The sequence below is a fragment of the Schistocerca piceifrons genome, chromosome X (genome assembly GCF_021461385.2).
Source record: "Schistocerca piceifrons isolate TAMUIC-IGC-003096 chromosome X, iqSchPice1.1, whole genome shotgun sequence".
NCBI lineage: Eukaryota > Metazoa > Arthropoda > Insecta > Orthoptera > Acrididae > Schistocerca > Schistocerca piceifrons.
Window position 1 is genome coordinate 117,638,419 of NC_060149.1, and position 22,283 is coordinate 117,660,701.

The 22,283-nt window shown below is 42.6% G+C and overlaps 1 protein-coding gene across 1 annotated transcript in view; it reads right to left on the minus strand.

The window, feature by feature from the left end:
* Positions 1 to 22,283, minus strand: part of LOC124722102 (zinc finger protein 257-like) — a 94,611-nt gene that overhangs the window by 22,216 nt on the left and 50,112 nt on the right. Inside the window, exons 3-4 of the mRNA XM_047247300.1 lie at positions 22,214 to 22,268; positions 2,578 to 2,755 (exon numbers count right to left, since the gene is read on the minus strand). Of these exons, the coding sequence (XP_047103256.1) occupies positions 2,578 to 2,755; positions 22,214 to 22,268 (233 nt within the window). The remainder of the gene's footprint in view (positions 1 to 2,577; positions 2,756 to 22,213; positions 22,269 to 22,283) is intronic.

The window sequence follows — 22,283 nt, forward strand, 5'->3', positions numbered from 1 at the left end:
TCCTACTTCCACCTTTGGGTACCATTACCCGTCAACATCTAGTCTCCTCACAATGAACCCTCACACCAACTCCTCATGGCACACAGAAATTTTTCAGTCCTATCAAAAGGCCTAACTTTCTGCCCAGCCATGTTGGACTTGTCAAGGACCTACTCTCCTTCTCCTGATCCCTACAGTGGAAACATTTCTTTGCCACCAATCCCTCCAACCACAGCCAACCTAATCCCATCATTTAACCTTGTCAAGTTCATACCACCATCCAACTGTGACCCTCCCCCCTCCAACCAACTAGTCAGTTTCCAGGAATTCATTACTTCCAACTTGGCCTCACCATCGTTGCCCAGGTCCCTTCCTAAGAACACTATCCTTTCAGCAGAAGAAAGCGACAGCATACACAGCCTGAAAACAGATCCAGACCTACTCATCCTCTGGCTCCTACTCGTTGCTGCTGATGTCACTTCTTCATACACCAACATCCTTCATGCCCATCGCTTTGCCAATAGTGAACACTACCTCTCCCAATTTCCATCAGACACCAAACCCGTCACCCCGTTCCACATAACCTTACAAACTATATCCTCACCCGCAACTACATTTTCTTTGAAGGGAAGATATGCAAACAAATCCATGACACAGCCATGGGCAACCGTATGCCATCCTCCTATGCCAACCTGTTTGTGGGCCATCTGGAGGAAACCTTCCTAGCCTGCAAAAATTCCTAAACCCTAGTCTGGTTTAGGTTCATTGATGATACCTTCATGAGCCAGACTCGGGGCAAGCACACAATATCCACAGTTCTTCACATCCCCAACACTTTTCCTTCAATCTGCTTCATTCTTCCATCCACTTCACCTGGTCTTCCTCTACCCATTGTGCCACCTTCTTTGGCATTGACCTCCACTCCTCGCTGATGGCTCCATTCAGACCCCTGTGCACATTAAACCCACTAACCACCAACAGCACCTGCATTTCGACTGCTGCCACCCCTTCCACATGAAAAAATCCCTCCCACAAGGCCTAGCAACCCATGGACGATATATCTGCACCGAGTAGAGACTGAGCGAGGTGGCGCAGTGGTTAGCACACAGGACTCGCATTCGGGAGGATGACGGTTCAATCCCGTCTCCAGCCATCCTGATTTAGGTTTTCCGTGATTTCCCTAAATCGTTTCAGGCACATGCCGGGATGGTTCCTTTGGAAGGGCACGGCCGATTTCCTTCCCAATCCTTCCCTAACCCGAGCTTGCGCTCCGTCTCTAATGACCTCGTTGTCGACGGGACGTTAAACACTAACCACCACCACCACTGAGAAGAACTCTCTCGCACAGTATGCTGAAGGCCCCTCAAAGATATTCACAAGCAGGAAATACATTGCAAAACCTAGTGCACAATCACCCTGGACTGTAACAGATGAACCCTATGCTTCACCAAAACTTTTATCATCTCACGTCCTGCTCTGAAATGAGGGACACTATACCCCAAGATCCTTCCCACTCTTTCTAAAGTGGTGTTCCATTGCCCACCCGACCTACACAACATGCTAGTCTATCCTTAAGCCACTCCAAACCCCAACCCCTTGCACAGAGATCATATCCTTGTGACTGACCAACGTGAAAGATCTGCCCATTCCACCTACCCAGTACCTCCAAACTCCATTCCTGTCACAGGCTTATCCTACCTCATCAGAGGCCAGGCCACATACTTTCACAAGGGGCCATGTCATATACCAACTCTGCTATAAATACTGCACAGCCTTTTATGTTGGTATGACAACCAACCAGCTGTCCACCATAATGAATGACTACCGCCAAACTGTTGTCATAAACAAAGCTGACCACCTGGTGTCACAACATGCAGCTGAAGCAACATGCTCAATTTGAACAGCTGCTTACAGCATCTGGATCCTTCCCTCCCCCACCAGCTTCTCTGAGCCATGCAGATGGGAGTTACCCTTAAAACACATCCTTCACTCCCAAATTGTCCTGGCCTCGAATCCCGGGTACCCACTGTCCCCACACCCTTGACCGAACAGTTTCCCCTTCCTCCGTCCTCTTACCCCCTCCCAATTCACGTCCCCACATAGCCTTCACCATGTGCTGCTTCCCACTGGCTGCTACAACTATACCTGCCACCCCCCCCCCCCCCTTCCGAGGTGTTAGCCACCCACCCCCAGTCTCCTTCCTGTGTGTGTGTGTGTGTGTGTGTGTGTGTGTGTGTGTGTGTGTGTGTGTGTGTCCACTCTAGCTCATAAAAGGAGAACTCTGAAGGCTTGCAAGTTTTCCTTCTTCTATTTATTTTATTTACTGTTTATTTAGCCTGACTAGATTATGGCCTCAAGATCCTCTCTTCTCACCTACCAGGGATTTTAACATTTACTAACTGACAATAAAAGGTGTCCAAATGCTTCAAAAAACCATTTTTTTCTATAACTGTGTGATAACTCCCTCTGGCACTCGGCGCCTCAAATGTACAGTATTCAGCTACTGCCACATGAAATACAACAACAACAACAACAACACTGTAAACATTAAAATGTAGTTACGGTGCTATCTAAATAAAGGGGCATGTGCTTGCTTACTTGCAATGTTTGTCCTTCGCTAGTTCAAATGTTTCCTCCTTTACTAACACATAATCTCCAATGCGAGGCTCTTTAATGTTGAACGTAGGCTCAACTGGTGATTCAGCTCGTGCACACAGTTCTTGCATTACATCATTTGGCTCAACTGGCACACACAGTTGATCTTCATTTTCCTTATCTGTAATGAGAAAAGTGACTGCATAAATGTGACATGTGGAAAACTATTGAGAAGTAAACAGATTTCAAAGCAAAAAATCGCTGACATAACTATTTTATCAGGCTACACAGCCATTACTATTGCCACATGGAGTCAAAGCAATCACTGCAAATAATCCTACTGTTTCCACCAACCACATGCCCTGGGTCTACTGAAAAATTCAATCAGAATGGCAATGGCAAACATTGATCAGGCACTGCTGGCCTCCTGCCATGGTGGACTACGGATCAAGCTCAGAGTCATGCAGCTGTTCAGCTGTCATCAATCATGTGGGAACACTCCAAGCTGCCTGCCTCTGCTTGTGTGGGCAGATGCTGCTGTTGTGAGCCATCTTATCCATGCTGAATCCACAGTGTGATTCTGCGCACCTCAGCACACCCTGTCCTGTGCAGCTAGGCAACCGATTCTGAGACTGACAGACAACTCATCTTCCTGCAGGTGCAAGGCTTATACATGGCTGTAGCTTGCATTTTGGGCCACCACCCACTGTTGTGGTCAGCATCCTTGCCAAGTCACTGCCATCATCATTCCACCAATTGGGCACCACTTCTGATGGCCACTTCTGTTCGCAGGCCCTCTACACCTTACATATCCTGGGATTGTTGGCTTCTCCGAGCACTGTCACAACTGTTATAGTTTGCTAAGCAATAAATGAATGTTTTAACAATAATGTTCCATGATGATATGTTGGAAAAATACCAGGCATTCAGTCACCACTCCAATGGCATCCTGCCCAGAGTGGTGAACTACTGGCTTCCTGATTTCTGCCTACCCACTTCAACCACCCACCAGAGAGGCTTGCCCTCCCAGCCACTATGCATTATAGGTTGCCCTGCATATTGTGTTTCTCTTCTCTGTGGGGAAAAATATGAACCGTCCTGGGCAGATAAGCCATTCAACCTTTTTTTTTGACAAGTGAAGAAGACAACAGAAACAGAGACACTAAGTTCAATAAAGCAGTCATGGTTAATGGATTCCTTGAATTTGTAACATTCCTTGTGATCGTGACAGCAATTGTATTGCCCAAAAAGAGCACTGTTGCCTAATTGAATTAATGCAAATTGGTGGTTGGAGAGTAGCCTCACAGACAAGCATAGAACTGTCTCTTGTTCCATGGCTCAACCTACTGAGATTCCCTCATAAAGGAAGTTTCTAAGATAGGAATATACAACATCAAATAAAACCATGGTAGTTTCCATATTCTTAGCAGTGCATAGCAGCAGATATTAACTGCTACAACTATGTACCTCAAGTTACCTAATTTCCAAAGAGATTCATGATTCAAGGTGTTCTTAGCATCCCTCCATTGCAAATATCAGCACAATCTGTGATACATAAAGGCAGATAAAGTTTCACATTCTGGGCCCCAACACGCCAATCAGACCTGACCAATAGCCAGGTCATCCTCTGTCAATGGTGTCAACGAATGTAGTGCTGAGGGCCATGAGGTCAGCACATCACACTCCCAGTCATCATCAAGTTTTTTGACCTTGGAACCGCTACTTATTAGTCAAATAGCTCCTCCGTTGGCCTCAAGAGGTTGAATGCACCCTGTACTACTCCTCCCACCAAGGAAAATTTCCTGACAGTACTGGGAGTCGAACTCAGGTCCTCTGCATGGTAGTCAGCTGCGCTAACCACTATCTACGGAGGTGAACATAATCTGCAGCACCATGTGCAAATTCCTTTATTTTTGCACATCATCAGCATAATGCTTCTGGCCAACTATTAGGTATAAAAGGCCAACATAGCATCCATTAGCCAGACAGTTACCGACAACAATGATGGATGAAAGTCACTGACAGCTTGAGTGCTCATTCATGCTTCAGGAAGAACAAAACCATGAAAATTTTATCCATTCAGTAAAGTTATTTACAGAGTAAACAAGAAAGCTAGATAATTTAAATGTGAGATGACCTTGCTGAATCACCCGTGTGAGACAGTGTGCCAACCATCCTAAATTGAGGGGTGTAAAATTGTACACCACTCAAGTAAAGAAAGAAAAATATGGTATTTACAGTCCATTTAATATGCTATCACTATTTCCATGAAAGCTGCATCCACAAGGTGCAAATAAGTTTGATTTGGACAGATAGGCACCCCATTTTACCTACACAAGAAACAAAGGCTGGTATCCACAAATTAGGATCAGAAATGGTAGTCAACACTATTGATGACAACCTTAAGAGGTATGGCAAATAACAATCAACTTTAAAGGGACCATTTGTGGCTATTCTTTTTATGTTTAGAAAGGTCAGCATCAGATGTGCGAGCACCCCAGAAGGCCCATTTTTGAGGCATTCTGAGGATGTTAGGTCCTCATCAGTACTCTGTGTTGGAGGGGGGAAAACATGTCATGAGCATACAAATGTCCATTTTGCAGCCATATTTATCATCAAAAATTAAATGATGTCTCCCAAATGGACAATGACTACAAACGCTCTACATTCCTCCATTGTGCACATTACACTAGCTTACAGAAAACATAAATATACTATATACGTACCTTTAGTAACAAGTCTACCAAAAGCTAACATTTACTACAAGCTGTTGACTAAAATATGAAAAGAGATGTATTCACCAAAAAACTGCAAGAGTTAAAAATCTGAGCTGTAATGTTAGGCTTTTTCTCTCTCTGAAAAACCTATTCATATTTTTGAAACAGTCACATTCAATTAACAGTCAGTATGGTATTAGATTCTTGTTTCTGTGCCTAACTATTGCTTAAAGTTTATTTCTCAATGTCAAATGGCTGTCTTGTACTCAGATCAGTGTTAACTGCATGCTCAATAGAAGATTTGTGTGACATTTTTTTAACAATCTGAAACCAGGTAGTTTGAAGGTTATTTAAAAAACTTAAATGCAATACTTATACGGGCACATGCTGCCAATAGTAACTAAAATAATTTAGTAATAACAAAAATTAATTCTCTTATGCAATACATTCTCCAAGTTTCTAAATAAAAATTATTTCAGAAGGATATAACGAGTAGGCAGAAACTTATCACCAACTATTCTATCTATCGAGCAATTTACATAACTGGGTGAGTGATCAACAAACTTTTTCTACAGGATAATTCACTTCTTTTGGAAACCAGCGTTAGACTTGACACACACTAATAATTTTTTTTTCTAGTTGAGTAACTGTGGATATTATCACTTGCTTCAGAATATAACAGATGATGAAGAACAAACTTCATAAGAGTATACATGTACTGTGAAATTATTGTCAGACTGGTCAGCTCTTTAAATTGGCAACTATCATATGAATGAGTGAATGCTACATGATAAGAGTAATCTGAAACAATGTCCTTTATAGATACTGTTTGTTAACATTCATCCCCTAAACTGTTGTTGTTGTGTAGTTAAAGAGAATGTGAAGAAATGTGAGTATTTATCAATATTTCAAGACTGATACAACAAAAAATCCACTTCAGTTTCTGGTAATTTCCATTTACTGCACAACTTGTTTTGAAACCCGAAGCTTCAACTTGAGGTACCACCAACTACAAACAAGAGGAGGAGCTATGAGTTTAAAAATATAATAAAAACAGTCTAGACCACATACAATATTTTATTTTAGAAAATGATGACCGGTTTTGACCAATACCTGATCATCTTCAGACCATTACATATTTCTTGCTGACTGCTGAAGCTCGTGGCATGGAGCACTAACGGCTCCTGGCTGGTGTTAAGAACAACTGCCACCTGAAGTTGCTCTTCACACCAGCCAAGAGCAGTCAGTGCTTCATGCCACCAGCTCCAGGAGTCAGCAAGGAGTATGTACTGGTCTGAAGATGATCAGGTATTGCTCGAAACTGGTCACCGTTTTTAAAATAAAATATTTTACATGGTCTAGACTGTTTATATTATATTTTTTATAGTATTTTATGACTGCAGACATTTCCTAAAACCATGTTTCAAAAACTTATAAACAGGAGTGTTCGGCACAAAATGTCTAAAAGTCAGTCTATCAGAGGGCATCAGAATAAAAAGATAAAAATACAACTAAAACAGGGTGTATGAACAGTATAAAAATATATATCTAAAAATTGAGCAGTAAGACAATGACAGGTGATGTGTGGTAGGAGAATGATGCCAACCATTAAGATCAGTAACCGCGCATACACTCATCTTAAAAAAAAGTGTCAATATAAAAAGCTTTGTCACAATTACACCAATATATGCAACAGGAATAGCAATGTACATGTATAAGACAGCATGAGGCATCCACACAGCACCAGACATAACAAAAATTAGCAAGAAGCAAAAAGGGATTTAAACTATGAATAAAGAAAATGAGTAAAGAAACTGAGCCTACGTATAGTGGATAAGAACACTATAATTAGGGAAAGATGAAAATGCTACTAACACAAGAGTTCCTGATAGTATACAAAAATATATCTAAAAATTAAGCAATGAAATAACAACAGGTGAAGAGTGGCACAAGAATGATGGCAATCTCCACCACTATCCTAAAAGACATATCCTTGACACTCTTCACGAAATACAAAATTTTGCACTATCTGAACCAGAACCCTGTGTTTAGGGTAAATGGACAAACTATGCTTAAACCCAAGTTTATTCCCAATAACTATGAATTTCTGAAGCACTAAGTCTGCCAAGCTTCTATTCTTTAGTACCTGAAAAATTATTTTAACATTGATACTCTCATGTATTTAATATACCTTACGTTATTTCATTTTAATGACTTCGTCATTACACTGAACATCCTGTAACTGAATTTTAGCATTCTTATCAACTACACATAGGTTTAGTTTCTTCACTCAGCTTCACTTGTTCTAGTTTATAGGCCATTTTACTTATCACTTATTTTTATTACATCTAGTGCTGTGTAGATGCACGGTTCTGTTTCATATATTTACATTGCTATTCCTGTCATGTATATCAGTTTAATTCTGACTAAGCTTATTATAGTAAGACTTTGTTTTGGCTCTTGAAGCCAATACTGGTTCCAGTTCATCACTGGCAGTTCGGTACAGCAACTGGTTATGATATTTCCTTGAATAAAAGCAGTCTCAGTTGCAAAATTGTTTTCATTCATACCAATTATGCATTTTAGCCTTGTGAAATATCCTCAGATTATCTGAAGAACATAAAACAGAAATTTTTTAATGTAACAAACAGTAACATAACGCAGAATGATTCTTAACTGTGCAACCACACAAAGAGTGATAATAGCGTATCTCTAAACTCACATAAAAATGTAGAAGAAGTAGTCTCATACATGAGTTGCAACAACAGGGCATAAAATAAGAATAGAAATCATCTGGATAAGGCATCAGCTGGTCAAAAGTCTTATCAGACTGAAGAGAGTCTAAATGGAAATCAAACTAAATTAATTAAATTACTGGGAGGCAATAAAGGATGTAAAACAAATAAAATATGTGAACAGTTAAGATACCTTACTTGTGCTAAGACAAGATCAGAACATTGTGCAGAGTGTAAACACACATACAACATCCATGCTACAAGCTAGAAAGTGTTCCTGTGAAACACGTCTGCTAAGCACTACAGGAAAAGCTACTATGAGGTATACAATAAGAGGCACAGTACCTGTACCACCTGTATGGCCTAGATGACACAAGCATCAACCACAGCTGAATAAGCCATATGTATTACTTAATGGGAATCAAAATTTAAATTAATTAAAGTGTATGTGACTATGTTCGCAAGGGGCAGAGACAACTTACATTATGGAAGGTTATGAAATTTAACTGATAACACCTGGGGCTAACAAAACACAAAGTGCGGGATAAAACATTGCTGTTTACAAAATTGCTGAGAAGGAAAACTTGTGCATAAAAAGGTCTTAAATTGTAGCTTAGGCCATCACAAACCAAGTGGAGTAAGTAATACTGCTATCACATGGTTACGATGTTACCACAATAAAATATATAAAAGCATCTAATAAATAACCAATTAACTGGTGACAATTAAAGATCACAGAAAAATAATATACGGGAAAAACATTGCCACTCACAAAAATGCTTAAGATGAAGTGTTTAAAATTGCATAACAGGATCTTAAAACATAACTTAACCCATAGAGTGAATGATCGAACTGTTGGAGGATTTACGAAGGCAATATAATTAAATACATAAAAGAATCTTTAAGCAACCAGGAGTACATGAGAGGGGGGAAAAAAGAAAAAAACACAGCTTACTAATAAATATCCTCTGTGGATGTACATTTATTAAAAAATACTATAACCAAAACATGCAAGTAGCAGAAGCAAGAATAATAAAGTATGTTAGTCTTACCTAAAAGCAAAAAATATTATGGGAGAGACATTATTGTGGGCATCATTCAGTTTTACATTTTCCACAAACCCACCACTAGTGATGCAGTCATACATGCTTTCTCCTGTCACCTTTACCGCAGTAAGATTAGCTTCTTGAAATCCATGCTACACTGCATCAGTGACTTTCTGTTAAGCCATTTATCCAAAGACAAAGAGTTAGCTAATCTAAAACATATTCCGATCAGCAATGGGTATAGCTCAATGATAGTCGATGATTTGTATAAAAAAAGACCCCACCAAATGAGTCCAGAATCCCACTAATCTTGACAAAAAATTGTGAAGACCCCATTTGTAGCGAATCTCTCATGTGGCTTTGCTAAGCTGTTTAAGAAGCAAGATATGGAAGTTGTTTCCTCATCAGCTAATAAAGTGCAAAATTATTACACCAACAATGAACACGACACGAAGACAAATATGCAGGTTCTGGTGCTTACAGGATCGACTGCAAAGACTGTGATGCATCACATGGGGACTGACTGATAGAAAGCTTATAATCAGATTTAATGAGCATTTACTTATTAAGAGAGGGCAACTAAAGCATCATTCTGCCTTTGCTGAGCACTTGAAATCAAGTGGCCATCAGCCTCCAACTTGAATAACATAAGTGTGCTGCACACAGCTCACAAAGGGAAGAAGATGAATTGGCTCCAAGAGATGGGGATTATAAAACACCTAGATGATAGTCATGACAGTTTTTGAACTATCAAAACCCCAGAAGCACGTTATTGCCTACTCCCACCATTTCCAACAAAAAGTCACCACCTCCCCCACTCCTCCTGCCACCCATACCCCAGTCCCTGCCCTTCACACCTATGTCCTGTCAACCCCAGACCCTAAGTTCCTTGATGCTCGTACCCTCACCATGGAGATATGAAGGTGTCTACCTGGTGGTCCCATCTCCCAGCTGATTCCTCGCAGGGACTCAGTCCTCATCAAGTCCCCCTCCTTTCACATGGATTTCCTCTGTAAACTCCTGCGCATTATGTTTGGTCCCCATGCTTCTCTGACATCCTTCCTTTCCTCTTCCCCTGCCCCTGCATCCCCAGCCTCCCCGTCATCCCCCCACCTACACTGCCGTGATCACCAAGCTCAGCCCGGTGATCACGGAGGCTGAGGTGTTGGCGGAACTGAAATCACACCCGGACCTGGAAATTCGCTCTGACTGACGTATCCACAATGCCTCTGGTCCCATTTATCTCATGTGGGTCTTTTTGGAGTCCGCCCCCTCCATTTACCACCTCCTCACCCAGGGTGCCCTGATTTTCCACCATTGCCACCCTGTTGAATCCTCCAAATCCCCTCCTCAATCCAACCTCTGCCAACACTGCCTCATGTACAACGATCACCTGACCCCCAACTGCAAAAAGTCCCCTCACCTGTCCTCATTGCAAGGCCTCCCACTTTCTTAAACACTGCCCCAACCTCACCACCCCTCCTGTAACACCTACAACGGCCCCTATCCCACCTACTCCCACAAGTGTAAAGCTAAACCCCTCCTGCCACCCCTGAGCTTACTGTCCCTGTCCGTCCCATTGATCCCCCCCCCCCTCCCCCGTCCACACCAACAATTCCCTCCGTCCCACCCCCCACAGCTGAAGACATCATCTGGTTCCTCACCATAGTCCTCCAAAACATTCACCCTTTCCAGCACCGCCAAACCCTCCAACAAATATCCTTCGCTGCCCACTCTGTCTTACACCTTCTCCACTTACTCCCACAACCAAGCCCACTTCACCTTCACCTGCCTCGACACCCTAGTCTAAGTCTCTTCCCTACCCTCTCTTCAACCCCCTCTGCTCCCCTCATGGTGTGGCATGAGTGTCACATCCTATTCCAGTATGTCCGCTCCTTCCGCACCAACAAATACCTACTCATGAATACCCTCTCCCACCATCGGGTCAACACCTTCCTCCTGAACGAAACCTTTCTCCAGCTCCACCATACTATCCACACCTCTCCCTGTATCCTAAACCACACTGATGCTCCTGGTCCTAGAGCACAGGGTGGAGTCGCCATTGGCCACCTTAAGCATATCTCCATCCGGCCACAACCCCTCCTAAATTACCCCACTGAACACCTTATCCTCATCATCATCTTCCCCTCCCTCACAATGATCTGCGCCACCATCTATGTCTGCTCCATTGCTTCTCTTCCCTATGACTTCATCTCCCACATTGACCACACCTTCTCCACCTATGTGATTGCTGCTGACATTAACATCCATAGCCACTCCCCTGCCGCCCTTCAGCGGTGGTATCAGTTCCTCTCCATGATCTAAGGTGACCTTATTCCCCTTCACCAGCACGCCTGTCCCGAAAGCGACATCATCCCCGATGTTGTCATTGCCTCTGCCAACCTTCTTGCGCGTATCACCGTCGACATCCTTGAACCCACAGGCAGCAACCACCTCCCCATCCTTCTCACCATAACGTCTGCTCACCATACCCCTCCGGCTCCCCACCCTGCACCCTCTCCCAAGGTCGTCCATGACTACCGTCGTGCCAACTGGGATGCCTACTGGGAATCCATCGCCACCCAGGTCGAAAGCCACCCTCTTACTTATCACCATCCTGACGATTTCATCCACGCATCGTCCTACCTTCAGACTGTAATTACTGACGCCGTGGAGGCCCATGTTCCTTCTAAAACAAAACAATCCAACCCCACCGTCCCACTCTCCCTCCATGGGCTGTCCTCCTCCTCCGCGAATCCCGCCGCCTCTATCGCTCCTTCCTGCACACTTGTGACAGGGATACACTCCGTCATCAGCAAATGCAGGACACGCACAGAACCTTATTACAGCAAAGAAATACCTGGACCAGTGCCAGACCTGTACACAACTCAACACCACCCTTCCTATCAACTCCTCCAAGTACTGGTCCACCTTCCATCACCTTACTGGTTCCCATTCCACACCCCATTACCCCCTTCTCCGTAACGACTGCCCCCTTCCTGACAACCTCAGTAAGGCCAACCACTTCGCTTCCCACTTTTCCAAGGTCTTATCCGTCCCCGACGATCCCCACTTTGATTATTCTCTTTTCCCCACCATTATGGAACGCGCCGATACCCCAGCCGCTCCACTTGCTCCTGGTCTCCAATACTTGGGGCAGTTGGCCCCCCCTCTGTCTTGAACACTCCAATCACAGCACAACACATTAAACTTATCCTCCAGTCCAAACGCAACATGGCCCCTTGTCACGACTGTGGCACCTACCACCACCTTAGAGAAAGCCTCCTTCCTGACTGTCCTTGCCAATCTCTATCACGTCATCCTCTCTACCGGCTTCTACCCCGACCTGTACAACACTTCCCACGCCCTCTTATTCCTCAAACCCAACAAACCTCTTCCTATCGTCCCATGTGCCTCATATCCGTCTTCAGTAAGGTCTTTGAATCCATCCTCTCCCATCGCATCCATCAGCATCTTCATCAAAACCACCATCGCCACCCTGTTGAATCCTCCAAATCCCCTCCTCAATCCAACCTCTGCCAACACTGCCTCATGTACAACGATCACCTATGTGGCTTCCGACCCTCCTTCTCCACTGAACACCAACTCCTTAATCTTGTCCACTTTCTTTCCCTCCAGCTTAACTCCCATCACTCCGCCAATTTTGTTTCCCTCGACCTCCAAAATGCCTATTACCGCATATAGCATCCCGGTCTCCTCTTTAAATTCAAAACCTATGCTTGCCTGTCAATTTTGTCCATCTGGTCACTTCCTTCCTCTCACACCATCCTTCCTATGTCATCATCCACAACACCAACTCCCGTATCTTTTATCCCACTACTGGCATGCCCCAGGGCTCCGTCCTCTCCCCTCTCCTCTATCTCCTGTACACCGCTGATATGCCCAAGTGACCCACACCTGTCCACCTTCTCCAATATGCTGATGACACTGCCTTCCTGGCTCTCTATCCTACCCTTCCAACTGTACCAACGCACCCTCCAAACCCACCTTAACCAGTTCACCACTTGGTGTAACCAGTGGTTCCTTCACCTCAACCCCTCCAAAACCCAGGCAACCATCATAGGCCGCACCACCCACTCCTTCCGTCCCCATGATTTCCACCTCAGCATTTATGGTCGTCCCATCCAGCTCACCCCCACCCTAAGATGCCTTGGCCTCACCCTCAACCGTTACCTCACCTGGACCTCTCACCTCCTGACGACCCAGCAGAAAGCCCATTCCTGCCTCCGCCTCCTGAAACTCCTGCCTGGCCAGACATGGGTATTGCATCCTTCCACCATCCTCAATACCTACAAATCCCTCATCCATCCTATCCTCTGTTATGCCAGCATTGCCAGCCATGTACCACAAGTCTCTAGAGGAACGGAGGGTTCCAAATGATTGGAAAAGAGCACAGATAGTCCCAGTCTTCAAGAAGGGTCGTCGAGCAGATGCGCAAAACTATAGACCTATATCTCTTACGTCGATCTCTTGTAGAATTTTAGAACATGTTTTTTGCTCGAGTATCATGTCATTTCTGGAAACCCAGAATCTACTATGTACGAATCAACATGGATTCCGGAAACAGCGATCATGTGAGACCCAACTCGCCTTATTTGTTCATGAGACCCAGAAAATATTACATACAGGCTCCCAGGTAGATGCTATTTTTCTTGACTTCCGGAAGGCGTTCGATACAGTTCCGCACTGTCGCCTGATAAACAAAGTAAGAGCCTACGGAATATCAGGCCAGCTGTGTGGCTGGATTGAAGAGTTTTTAGCAAACAGAACACAGCATGTTGTTATCAATGGAGAGACATCTACAGACGTTAAAGTAACCTCTGGCGTGCCACAGGGGAGTGTTATGGGACCATTGCTTTTCACAATATATATAAATGCGGCTTTTCGCGGATGATGCTGTAGTATACAGAGAAGTTGCTGCATTAGAAAATTGTAGCGAAATACAGGAAGATCTGCAGCGGATAGGCACTTGGTGCAGGGAGTGGCAACTGACCCTTAACATAGACAAATGTAATGTATTGCGAATACATAGAAAGAAGGATCCTTTATTGTATGATTATATGATAGCGGAACAAACACTGGTAGCAGTTACTTCTGTAAAATATCTGGGAGTATGCGTACGGAACGATTTGAAGTGGAATGATCATATAAAATTAATTGTTGGTAAGGCGGGTACCAGGTTGAGATTCATTGGGAGAGTGCTTAGAAAATGTAGTCCATCAGCAAAGGAGGTGGCTTACAAAACACTCGTTCGACCTATACTTGAGTCTTGCTCATCAGTGTGGGATCCGTAACAGGTCGGGTTGACGGAGGAGATAGAGAAGATCCAAAGAAGAGCGGCGCGTTTCGTCACCGGGATATTTGGTAACCGTGATAGCGTTACGGAGATGTTTAATAAACTCAAGTGGCAGACTCTGCAAGAGAGGCGCTCTGCATCGCGGTGTAGCTTGCTCGCCAGGTTTCGAGAGGGTGCGTTTCTGGATGAGGTATCGAATATATTGCTTCCCCCTGCTTATACTTCCCGAGGAGATCACGAATGTAAAATTAGAGAGATTAGAGCGCGCACGGAGGCTTTCAGACAGTCGTTCTTCCCGCGAACCATACGCGACTGGAACAGGAAAGGGAGGTAATGACAGTGGCACGTAAAGTACCCTCCGCCACACACCGTTGGGTGGCTTGCGGAGTATCAATGTAGATGTAGATGTAGATGTAGATCTCCACACCCACCCGCTTTTACAAGGCCCTCCAAATCCTCGAATGACATGTGCTCCGCCTTGCCTTCTGTATCTGCCTTCCTTCCCCCACACAGCTCCTGTATGACCTAATCCCTTTCCCACACCTCCTTTTCCTCCAACATCTCCGCATCCTTTTCACTGTCCGCAGGCTTGATCCCCCCCCCCCCTGGTTTCCTCCTTCCTCTCTACCCCCCCCCCCCCCCCAGTGATTGCCATGCCTCTATCGCTGTATCCCTCCCTCTCTCCACCTCCACACCCTCCATCTCCTTCACCAGGGCAATTTCCAGCACCTCCCCTCCCGGATGTTGAACTTCAACGTGACATCTACCCTTTCTTCCAACTATAACCTGTCCTTGTACCTCCGCCCCCTTCCACAGGGCCCCCTTTTTTTCCTCTCCCCTCCTTCTCCCAAGAGCGGATTTTGTTTCCTTCCCTCCCTGAGTCCCTGCACCCCCTCCTCGACTGCTTCCCTCCCACGTCCTTCCCTCCCCAGCCCTCTTCAGCGCATCCCTCGCCCGTCTCCCCCCCCCCCCCATCTCCTCCCCTCACCAGCTTCCCTTCTTCCCTCCTCCCTCGTCTGTCTGCCCCTGGCAGAGCCTCTCTGCTCATCGGCGTCAGTGTACGAAGTCAGTGTTGTGTTTGGTGCTGTTCTCCTATGCGTCATGAGCTGTGATTTTAATTGTGTGCTGGACTTGTACACAATGTTATTGTCAGTGATTGTTATATGCTACGCCGTCCGTCGATACTTTTATGATCCTGTGTATGATCCTGTGTGTGGTTTTGTTTTGTGTGCGCTAATTTTTTACGGTTTTTATCTCCATTTTACAGCCCCCCCCCATTTTTGTCTGTTTTCTTCCACACTGTTCCCCATTTTTTATATCTATGTACCCAATCTTTCCTCCATTCTGTTATTTTAAATGTCTTCTTTGTATAATTACTGTCTTTCGCATATTGCTGCTGCTGCTGCCAGCCCGCCCCAGATGGAAAAAAATGAAAAAAAAAAAAAAAAGCGTAGTGCATTCGGTAGCATAATGCAATGTGCGCGAATTGCGGTTCTTCTTACGTTGGTTCAAATCTCCTTAATATCATTTTTTTCCTCGTTCAATATGAAATACGCACATCTCGTAATTATAAAACTAATCATCATTTTTTATGAATAATGCACGTCTTCTTGTTTCTAATTACATTAGAAATTCCGGTTTCCATTTCGAATACAAATTCTTAATTATCGATGTTTTATGAAAGACTGTTCATAAAAGTGGCTTAAATTAAGAAAACATAATTTAATTTTTTAAGACAGAAATGAAAAACCAAATCATCTTTATTTGGACATGTCCATCGTTTTATACCACAGAGGTAGATAAGTGTCGTAGAAACATGAAAAACAATCATTTTCACAGCATCGAGCACATCATATAAATGCTGGATTTTTACACTTGCTACGGTACCATTACAGTATGAACCCAACAGAACTGATATGGAGCCAAGCTGCGGGATTTGGCCCCAGAAGTAGCAAGACTATTAAGCTGCCAGACGTACTGGAACTAAGCGCACGCAGCTTTTTCACACGTCACTGCCGAACGCTGGAGGCATATAGAAGGGCTCGTCATAAAACAAGAGAGCATGCTGCGCCTGGTTGGCTTCGTGGATTCTGTTGTCGTTATGCTCGTTATCAACGAAGCAGGTGACACTTCCAGAACTGAAATGTATTTCTCGGATTCGGATAAGGAAGAAGCTAAGAGATTACCAGACGACTAACTAAGTAATACCCTCAGTGGCTTCAATATTTAATTATATGGTGAAATCCTTCAATACTCTCTTACGATAAACACAGCTTATGCAGAAAAATTACCCTGTGGTTAAGTCAAGAATTTTCCTCATTCTTGTTTTTAATTACAGTAGTACGTTAGCTAAAAACGATAAAGTGTTGCGGTTTTCGTCTAGTCGTCTAAGGAGCATATTGTGGGAGATTTGCAGTGTATTATTTCATTCTGCTTAAAAATTAAATCACATTTGAAGCTGTATTGTTCCTCTGCTTATGTCTTTTTACGTGTGACCTGCAGCCGGCCACGTCACTGCAGGCTAGCTGTACCAGCTGACCGACCAGTGCTGTCAAAGTTAAATGCGCCGGTAAAGCTATTGTCCCGCATGATCGCGCAGTCTATGTGCGCATAACACAGCGTAAAACGCATCCTTATGATCGTACTTGACTGTACTAGAGACAGCTTCGCTGCAACCCCGTGTGAAGCGGAAATCCAATGAGGTTCCAGCAAACGCGGAAGAATACATATTGAAATGTTTACATCAGGTTTATTCTTATAATCAACGTATTAAGTACTGTACCTGTTATTTACCTCATAGTAGCTTTTGCTGTAGTACTTAGCAGACCTGTTCCACTGGAACACACTAGCTTGTAGCGTACATTTTGTATGTGTTTACAATCTGTACACTGTGCTGATCTGGTGTTGGCACATGTAAGGTATCTAACGGTTCACATATTTTATTTTACGTTCTTATTGCCTCCCAGTAGTTTAATTATTTTATTTTCGTTCCCATTTTGATTGTTTTGTCTGGTAAGGCATCTTACAAGCAGATGCTTCATCCAAATGATTTTTATTCTTATTTTATGCCCTATTGTGGCAACTGACAAATGAAGCTGCTTCTGCTATTTTTGTACGTTAGTTTCGACATATATTATTATCCTTATATGCATGGATGCACAGTTTAGAATCGTGCTTCATTATGTTACCATCTGTTACATTAAAAATTTTCTGTTCTATGCCTGTCATATAATCTGATGATGCCTCACAAAAACAAAATGTGTAATTGATAAAAACAAAAACCAGTTTGCAAGCAAGGCTACCTTAAAAACAAAACACAACACATTAAAGATGAGTCTATATACGATTACCGATCTCAATGGTTGCCATCTCTCACTTGCCACCCTTCATCTGTTGTCATCTTAATGTTTTATATATATATATATATATATATATATATATATATATATATATATATATATATATATATTACCCCCTGTTTTAGCATTTTTATTTTTTCCTGATTATAGTGTTTCATCCACTACACATAGGCTGTTTCTTTATTCACTTTCTTTGGTCCTAGTATACAGCCCACTTTTACTTCTCACTTATTTTTATTACATCTGGTGCTGGTAGGTACGCAGGCTGGCTGGCTGGCTACAAGCCATCAACTCGCTTCCTCCTGACCAAAACATGGCCCTTACTGGCACTGAGGCAGAACCAGAATCCATCAGACCTCCACCCTGACATCCAATGAGCTCTCGCTTGACACCACTGAAGTCACAAATGGTGGCAGTTTGGGGTCAACGGAATGCATGCTACATGGTGTGTGGCACAGAGCTGTCCCTGAATTAACTGATTAGTAACAGTTTGTTGAGTCACTGTGGTGCCCACTGCTGCTCCAATTGCTGCTGAAGATGCAGTATGATGCACCACAACCATATGCCGAACAAAATAGTCTTCCCTCTCGGTAGTGCCACATTGCCATCCATAGCCTGGTCTTTTGTGGCTGTACATCCTTGTGACCATCACTATCAGCAATTGTGTACAGTGGCTACATTCCTGCCACGACTTTCTGCAATATCACAGAAGGAATAGGCAGCGTTCTGTGGCTCTATCACGTGACCTCATTCAAATTCAGTGAGGTGTCGATAATGGTGTCTTTCTCACCTTAAAGGTATTCTTCACTATCCTGATAGTGGTGCTGCTAGTGCCACTCTTATGCGACTGGTGCGAAATTTGAATAGCCATCGTCTTCCAGATGTAGTAACACACCTACCAGCTTTTGTTTATGTTGCAAAACATCTCATTGTTTTTTTTTTCCATCAATGTATATGTGAACATTGGTATTTGTATTGTGTATGTCATTCTAATCCTAAGCTTTTTATACTATGACTGAGTTGGCTCTTTAAGACAAGTCTATACATTATCACTAATCTTTTCGTGGCTGGTATCATTCTCCTACCACACTTCACCTGTCATTTTATTGCTCACCTTTAAGATATTTTTTGTATACCTTGCGTACCCCATTTTAGTTGTATTTTTGTTTTCTATCTTTTTATTCTGAAACACTCTGTTACATTGATTTTTTAAGCATTTTATGCCAAATACTCATGTTAATACGTTTAAATATACTTATTATATCTAAAAACAAAGACTCTGTAACTTACCAAACGAAAGCGTTGGTACGTTGATAGAGACAATACCACACACACACACACACACACACACACACACACACACACACATTTCAAGCTTTCGCAACCCACGGTTGCTTCATCAGGAAAGAGGGAAGGAGAGGGAAAGACGAAAGGATGTGGGTTTTAAGGGAGAGGGTAAGGAGTCATTCCAATCCTGGGAGAGGAAAGACTTACCTTGGGGGGAAAAAGGGACAGGTTCTTAGATCTGTAGTTCTACTTTGTATCAATCTTGTGAACCACACTTACCTGGGAAGATGGACCAGTCAGCCCATTTCCTGCACTTTTTCGGCTATCTATTTCGGTTCCCCACCTAATTGGCACCTACATCAGTCACTTCCCCTGACACTGTCAGCTGGCTCCCTTGCTGGCTGCACTAGTAACTTCTGTGTCATTCAGTCAAGGCATGCGAAACAGTTGGAGGAGGAGATTCTTGTTTAACGTCTTGTCAAGAGGGTCACTAGAGGCAGAGCACAAGTCCGCATTAGGGAAGGACAGAGAAGGAAACTGGCTATGCCCTTTCAAAGGAACCATCCTGGCCTTTGCTTTATGATATTTAGGGAAATCACAGAAAACCTAAACCTGGATGGTTGGACGCGGGCTTGAACCATAGAGTTGCTGGTCCTACAGTGAGTGCAATTATTTATTTAATTATTAGTACATTTTTGTCCAGATCCCTCCCTCTATGTTAGCGCCTTTGTTTCAGTCCCATGTGTGTGTTTGGTGTGAGTGTGACCCCCCCCCCCCTCCCCACCCCGACTGATGACTGACTGGCCTGACTGCCACACATTTCTCTCTCCATAATTGTGTGTATACTACTTTTCACAGCTTTACCTTTCATTTTGGTACGTCAGCCACACAGTTGTATGCCAGTAGCTCCTCTTATTCACAGTTGGTGGCACCTGAAAATGAAGCTTTGGGCTTCAAAACAGGTCATGCAATAAAAAGATAATACTGGCAGCTGAAATGGATTTTTGATTCTATTATTATGTTCCTCAATTTCAGATGTTTGCCTGATCAAATATTTTAAAATGTTTAAACGAAATTAAAGCTAATGCTAAATATTATACACATTTTAATTAAATACAAGTAGATGCACATTTGAAAATTATACATCCAACATTTATGATGAATCATATTGATCAGACTTTTTACAGGTAAGGTTTCCATCTCCCCGTCCACATGTCTTTTCATCAAGACATAGAAACTGTGAAAATTTGGCAACTGGTTGAAACATTGGATGGTTCTGTCTGAAAGACTTTACTATAGCTGCTGAGGACAAATGGCTCTGAGCACTATGGGACTTAACTGCTGAGGTCATCAGGCCCCTAGAACTTAGAACTACTTAAACCTAACTAACCTAAGGACATCACACACATCCATGCCCGAGGCAGGATTTGAACCTGCGACCGTAGCGGTCTCGCGGTTCCAGACTGTAGCACCTAGAGCCGCTTGGCCACTCCGACTGGCTGCTGAGAACATTCTTCATCAGCTTAGACTAGTATTTTTTGGGATAAAGATTTTGGAACCATTCTCTTACATCTGTTACCCTTTTTACTTGAGCAGCACTTGTGTCTATCAATTTCCTGTTATTACATATTAACAACAACCTTAACTTGTCAGTTCACATCTGTATTCTCTGTAAAAATTCTGCAGCATTTGCCATTCATTTGATTGCATCTGTTATGCTAGTAAATCTCCAAAGAATTTAAAAAAAAATATTCAGGTACATAAAGCCAACTTAAATGATACAAGATTCATTGAATTGCTGTCCTACAGTTAAATCTGAATGATAAAGTAAAATAAAATTGATATAAATGATGATGACAACAACAGTACCTAAATCTTCAGTGCAAAGCTAAATTTGCCACTGTAGTTTCCTGTGCAATCGAATTAGAACCCACAGAAATTTCAGCAATTTGCTACACTTTTCATGCATAATGTCCTCACTAGGAAGATGTAAATGCACACAGGCTAAATAACTTGCAAAATTTATTTCATCATGTGTCAAATAAAATTTGCATTTCACTGAACATGACAATATTTACATTTCAAAATTTACAACTGCTCCAAATAAATACCATAGCATGACATTTTGGTTTATTACCCAGAGTGTCTGCAATGTGTGTCATAACCAGTAACTGCGTTACATTTCCGAGATTCTTACAGAACTTAGTTTTCAGCCTGGAAACCTAATGTATCAACACCTGGCAACTTTGTCTCTTTAGATGAGGATGTCAAAAACACATGGTCACACTTGTGAGCAAGAAACCTACACTGAAACAATGTGATTACTATCTATAATTTTCAGTTCCTTAACTTTTATTAGTTCTCTAACAGAAACCACCTATCTGTATCTCTATTTCACTAGAAATAAAGACAGATAGTAAATAAATAAAACAAAACAGGGATCTGGAGGTGTCTCATCATGATTGATACATTTCTCTTAGCTAGAAAAAGAACTGGTAGAAAGAACTGGTAGTCGCAAGCCTGGAAAATTTTTCTTTACAGTAAAGTTTTTCCTGTTTCCCATTTATGGTGATCTAACTTACAATCGAAACTGTCTGAATCATTAATATCTAAACAGAACAACAAATCCCAACACCCTACAGCAAACTGCCACTGCAGATGTATGACACAACAAACTAACTGCTCACAGAAATACCAAATTCACAGTCAAATTAACAGAGCACTAATTGGCCGAGAAAGGCAGATTACCATCAATCCATGTTATTATCCACAGAACTCTAGTAACAGGGTGACTGAACATATCTGCCATAAACTAAAATACAACTGTTGTTCAATGTAAATATTTTGAACAGTTCTCAAGTAAATGTTTCTTGAGCTACAACAAAATAATGCATAAATTATTATTATTATTATTATTATTCCTTTAATGTTCAATTATTGAAGTCAAATATGAATAAATTTAGTACTGATGTGTACTCTTTCTTGTTTTACACTTTTATTGTGGGTCAGAACTTTAATACCATTTCATTGCAATTTATTCCATCACTTAAATTTTGTTAACAAACTGAAAAAAAAACTGGGAATTTACTTCTGATTGGTGACATTGTAACAGTGTGATTGTGCACTTTTGTATTTAGAAACCATAGTAAGGAAAATAGCAATAAATTTAGAACTATACCTGTCTTAGCATCAGATCCTTCGATAACTGCAGGATGACTCACTCTCAGTGACTGCTACAGGACATAAAA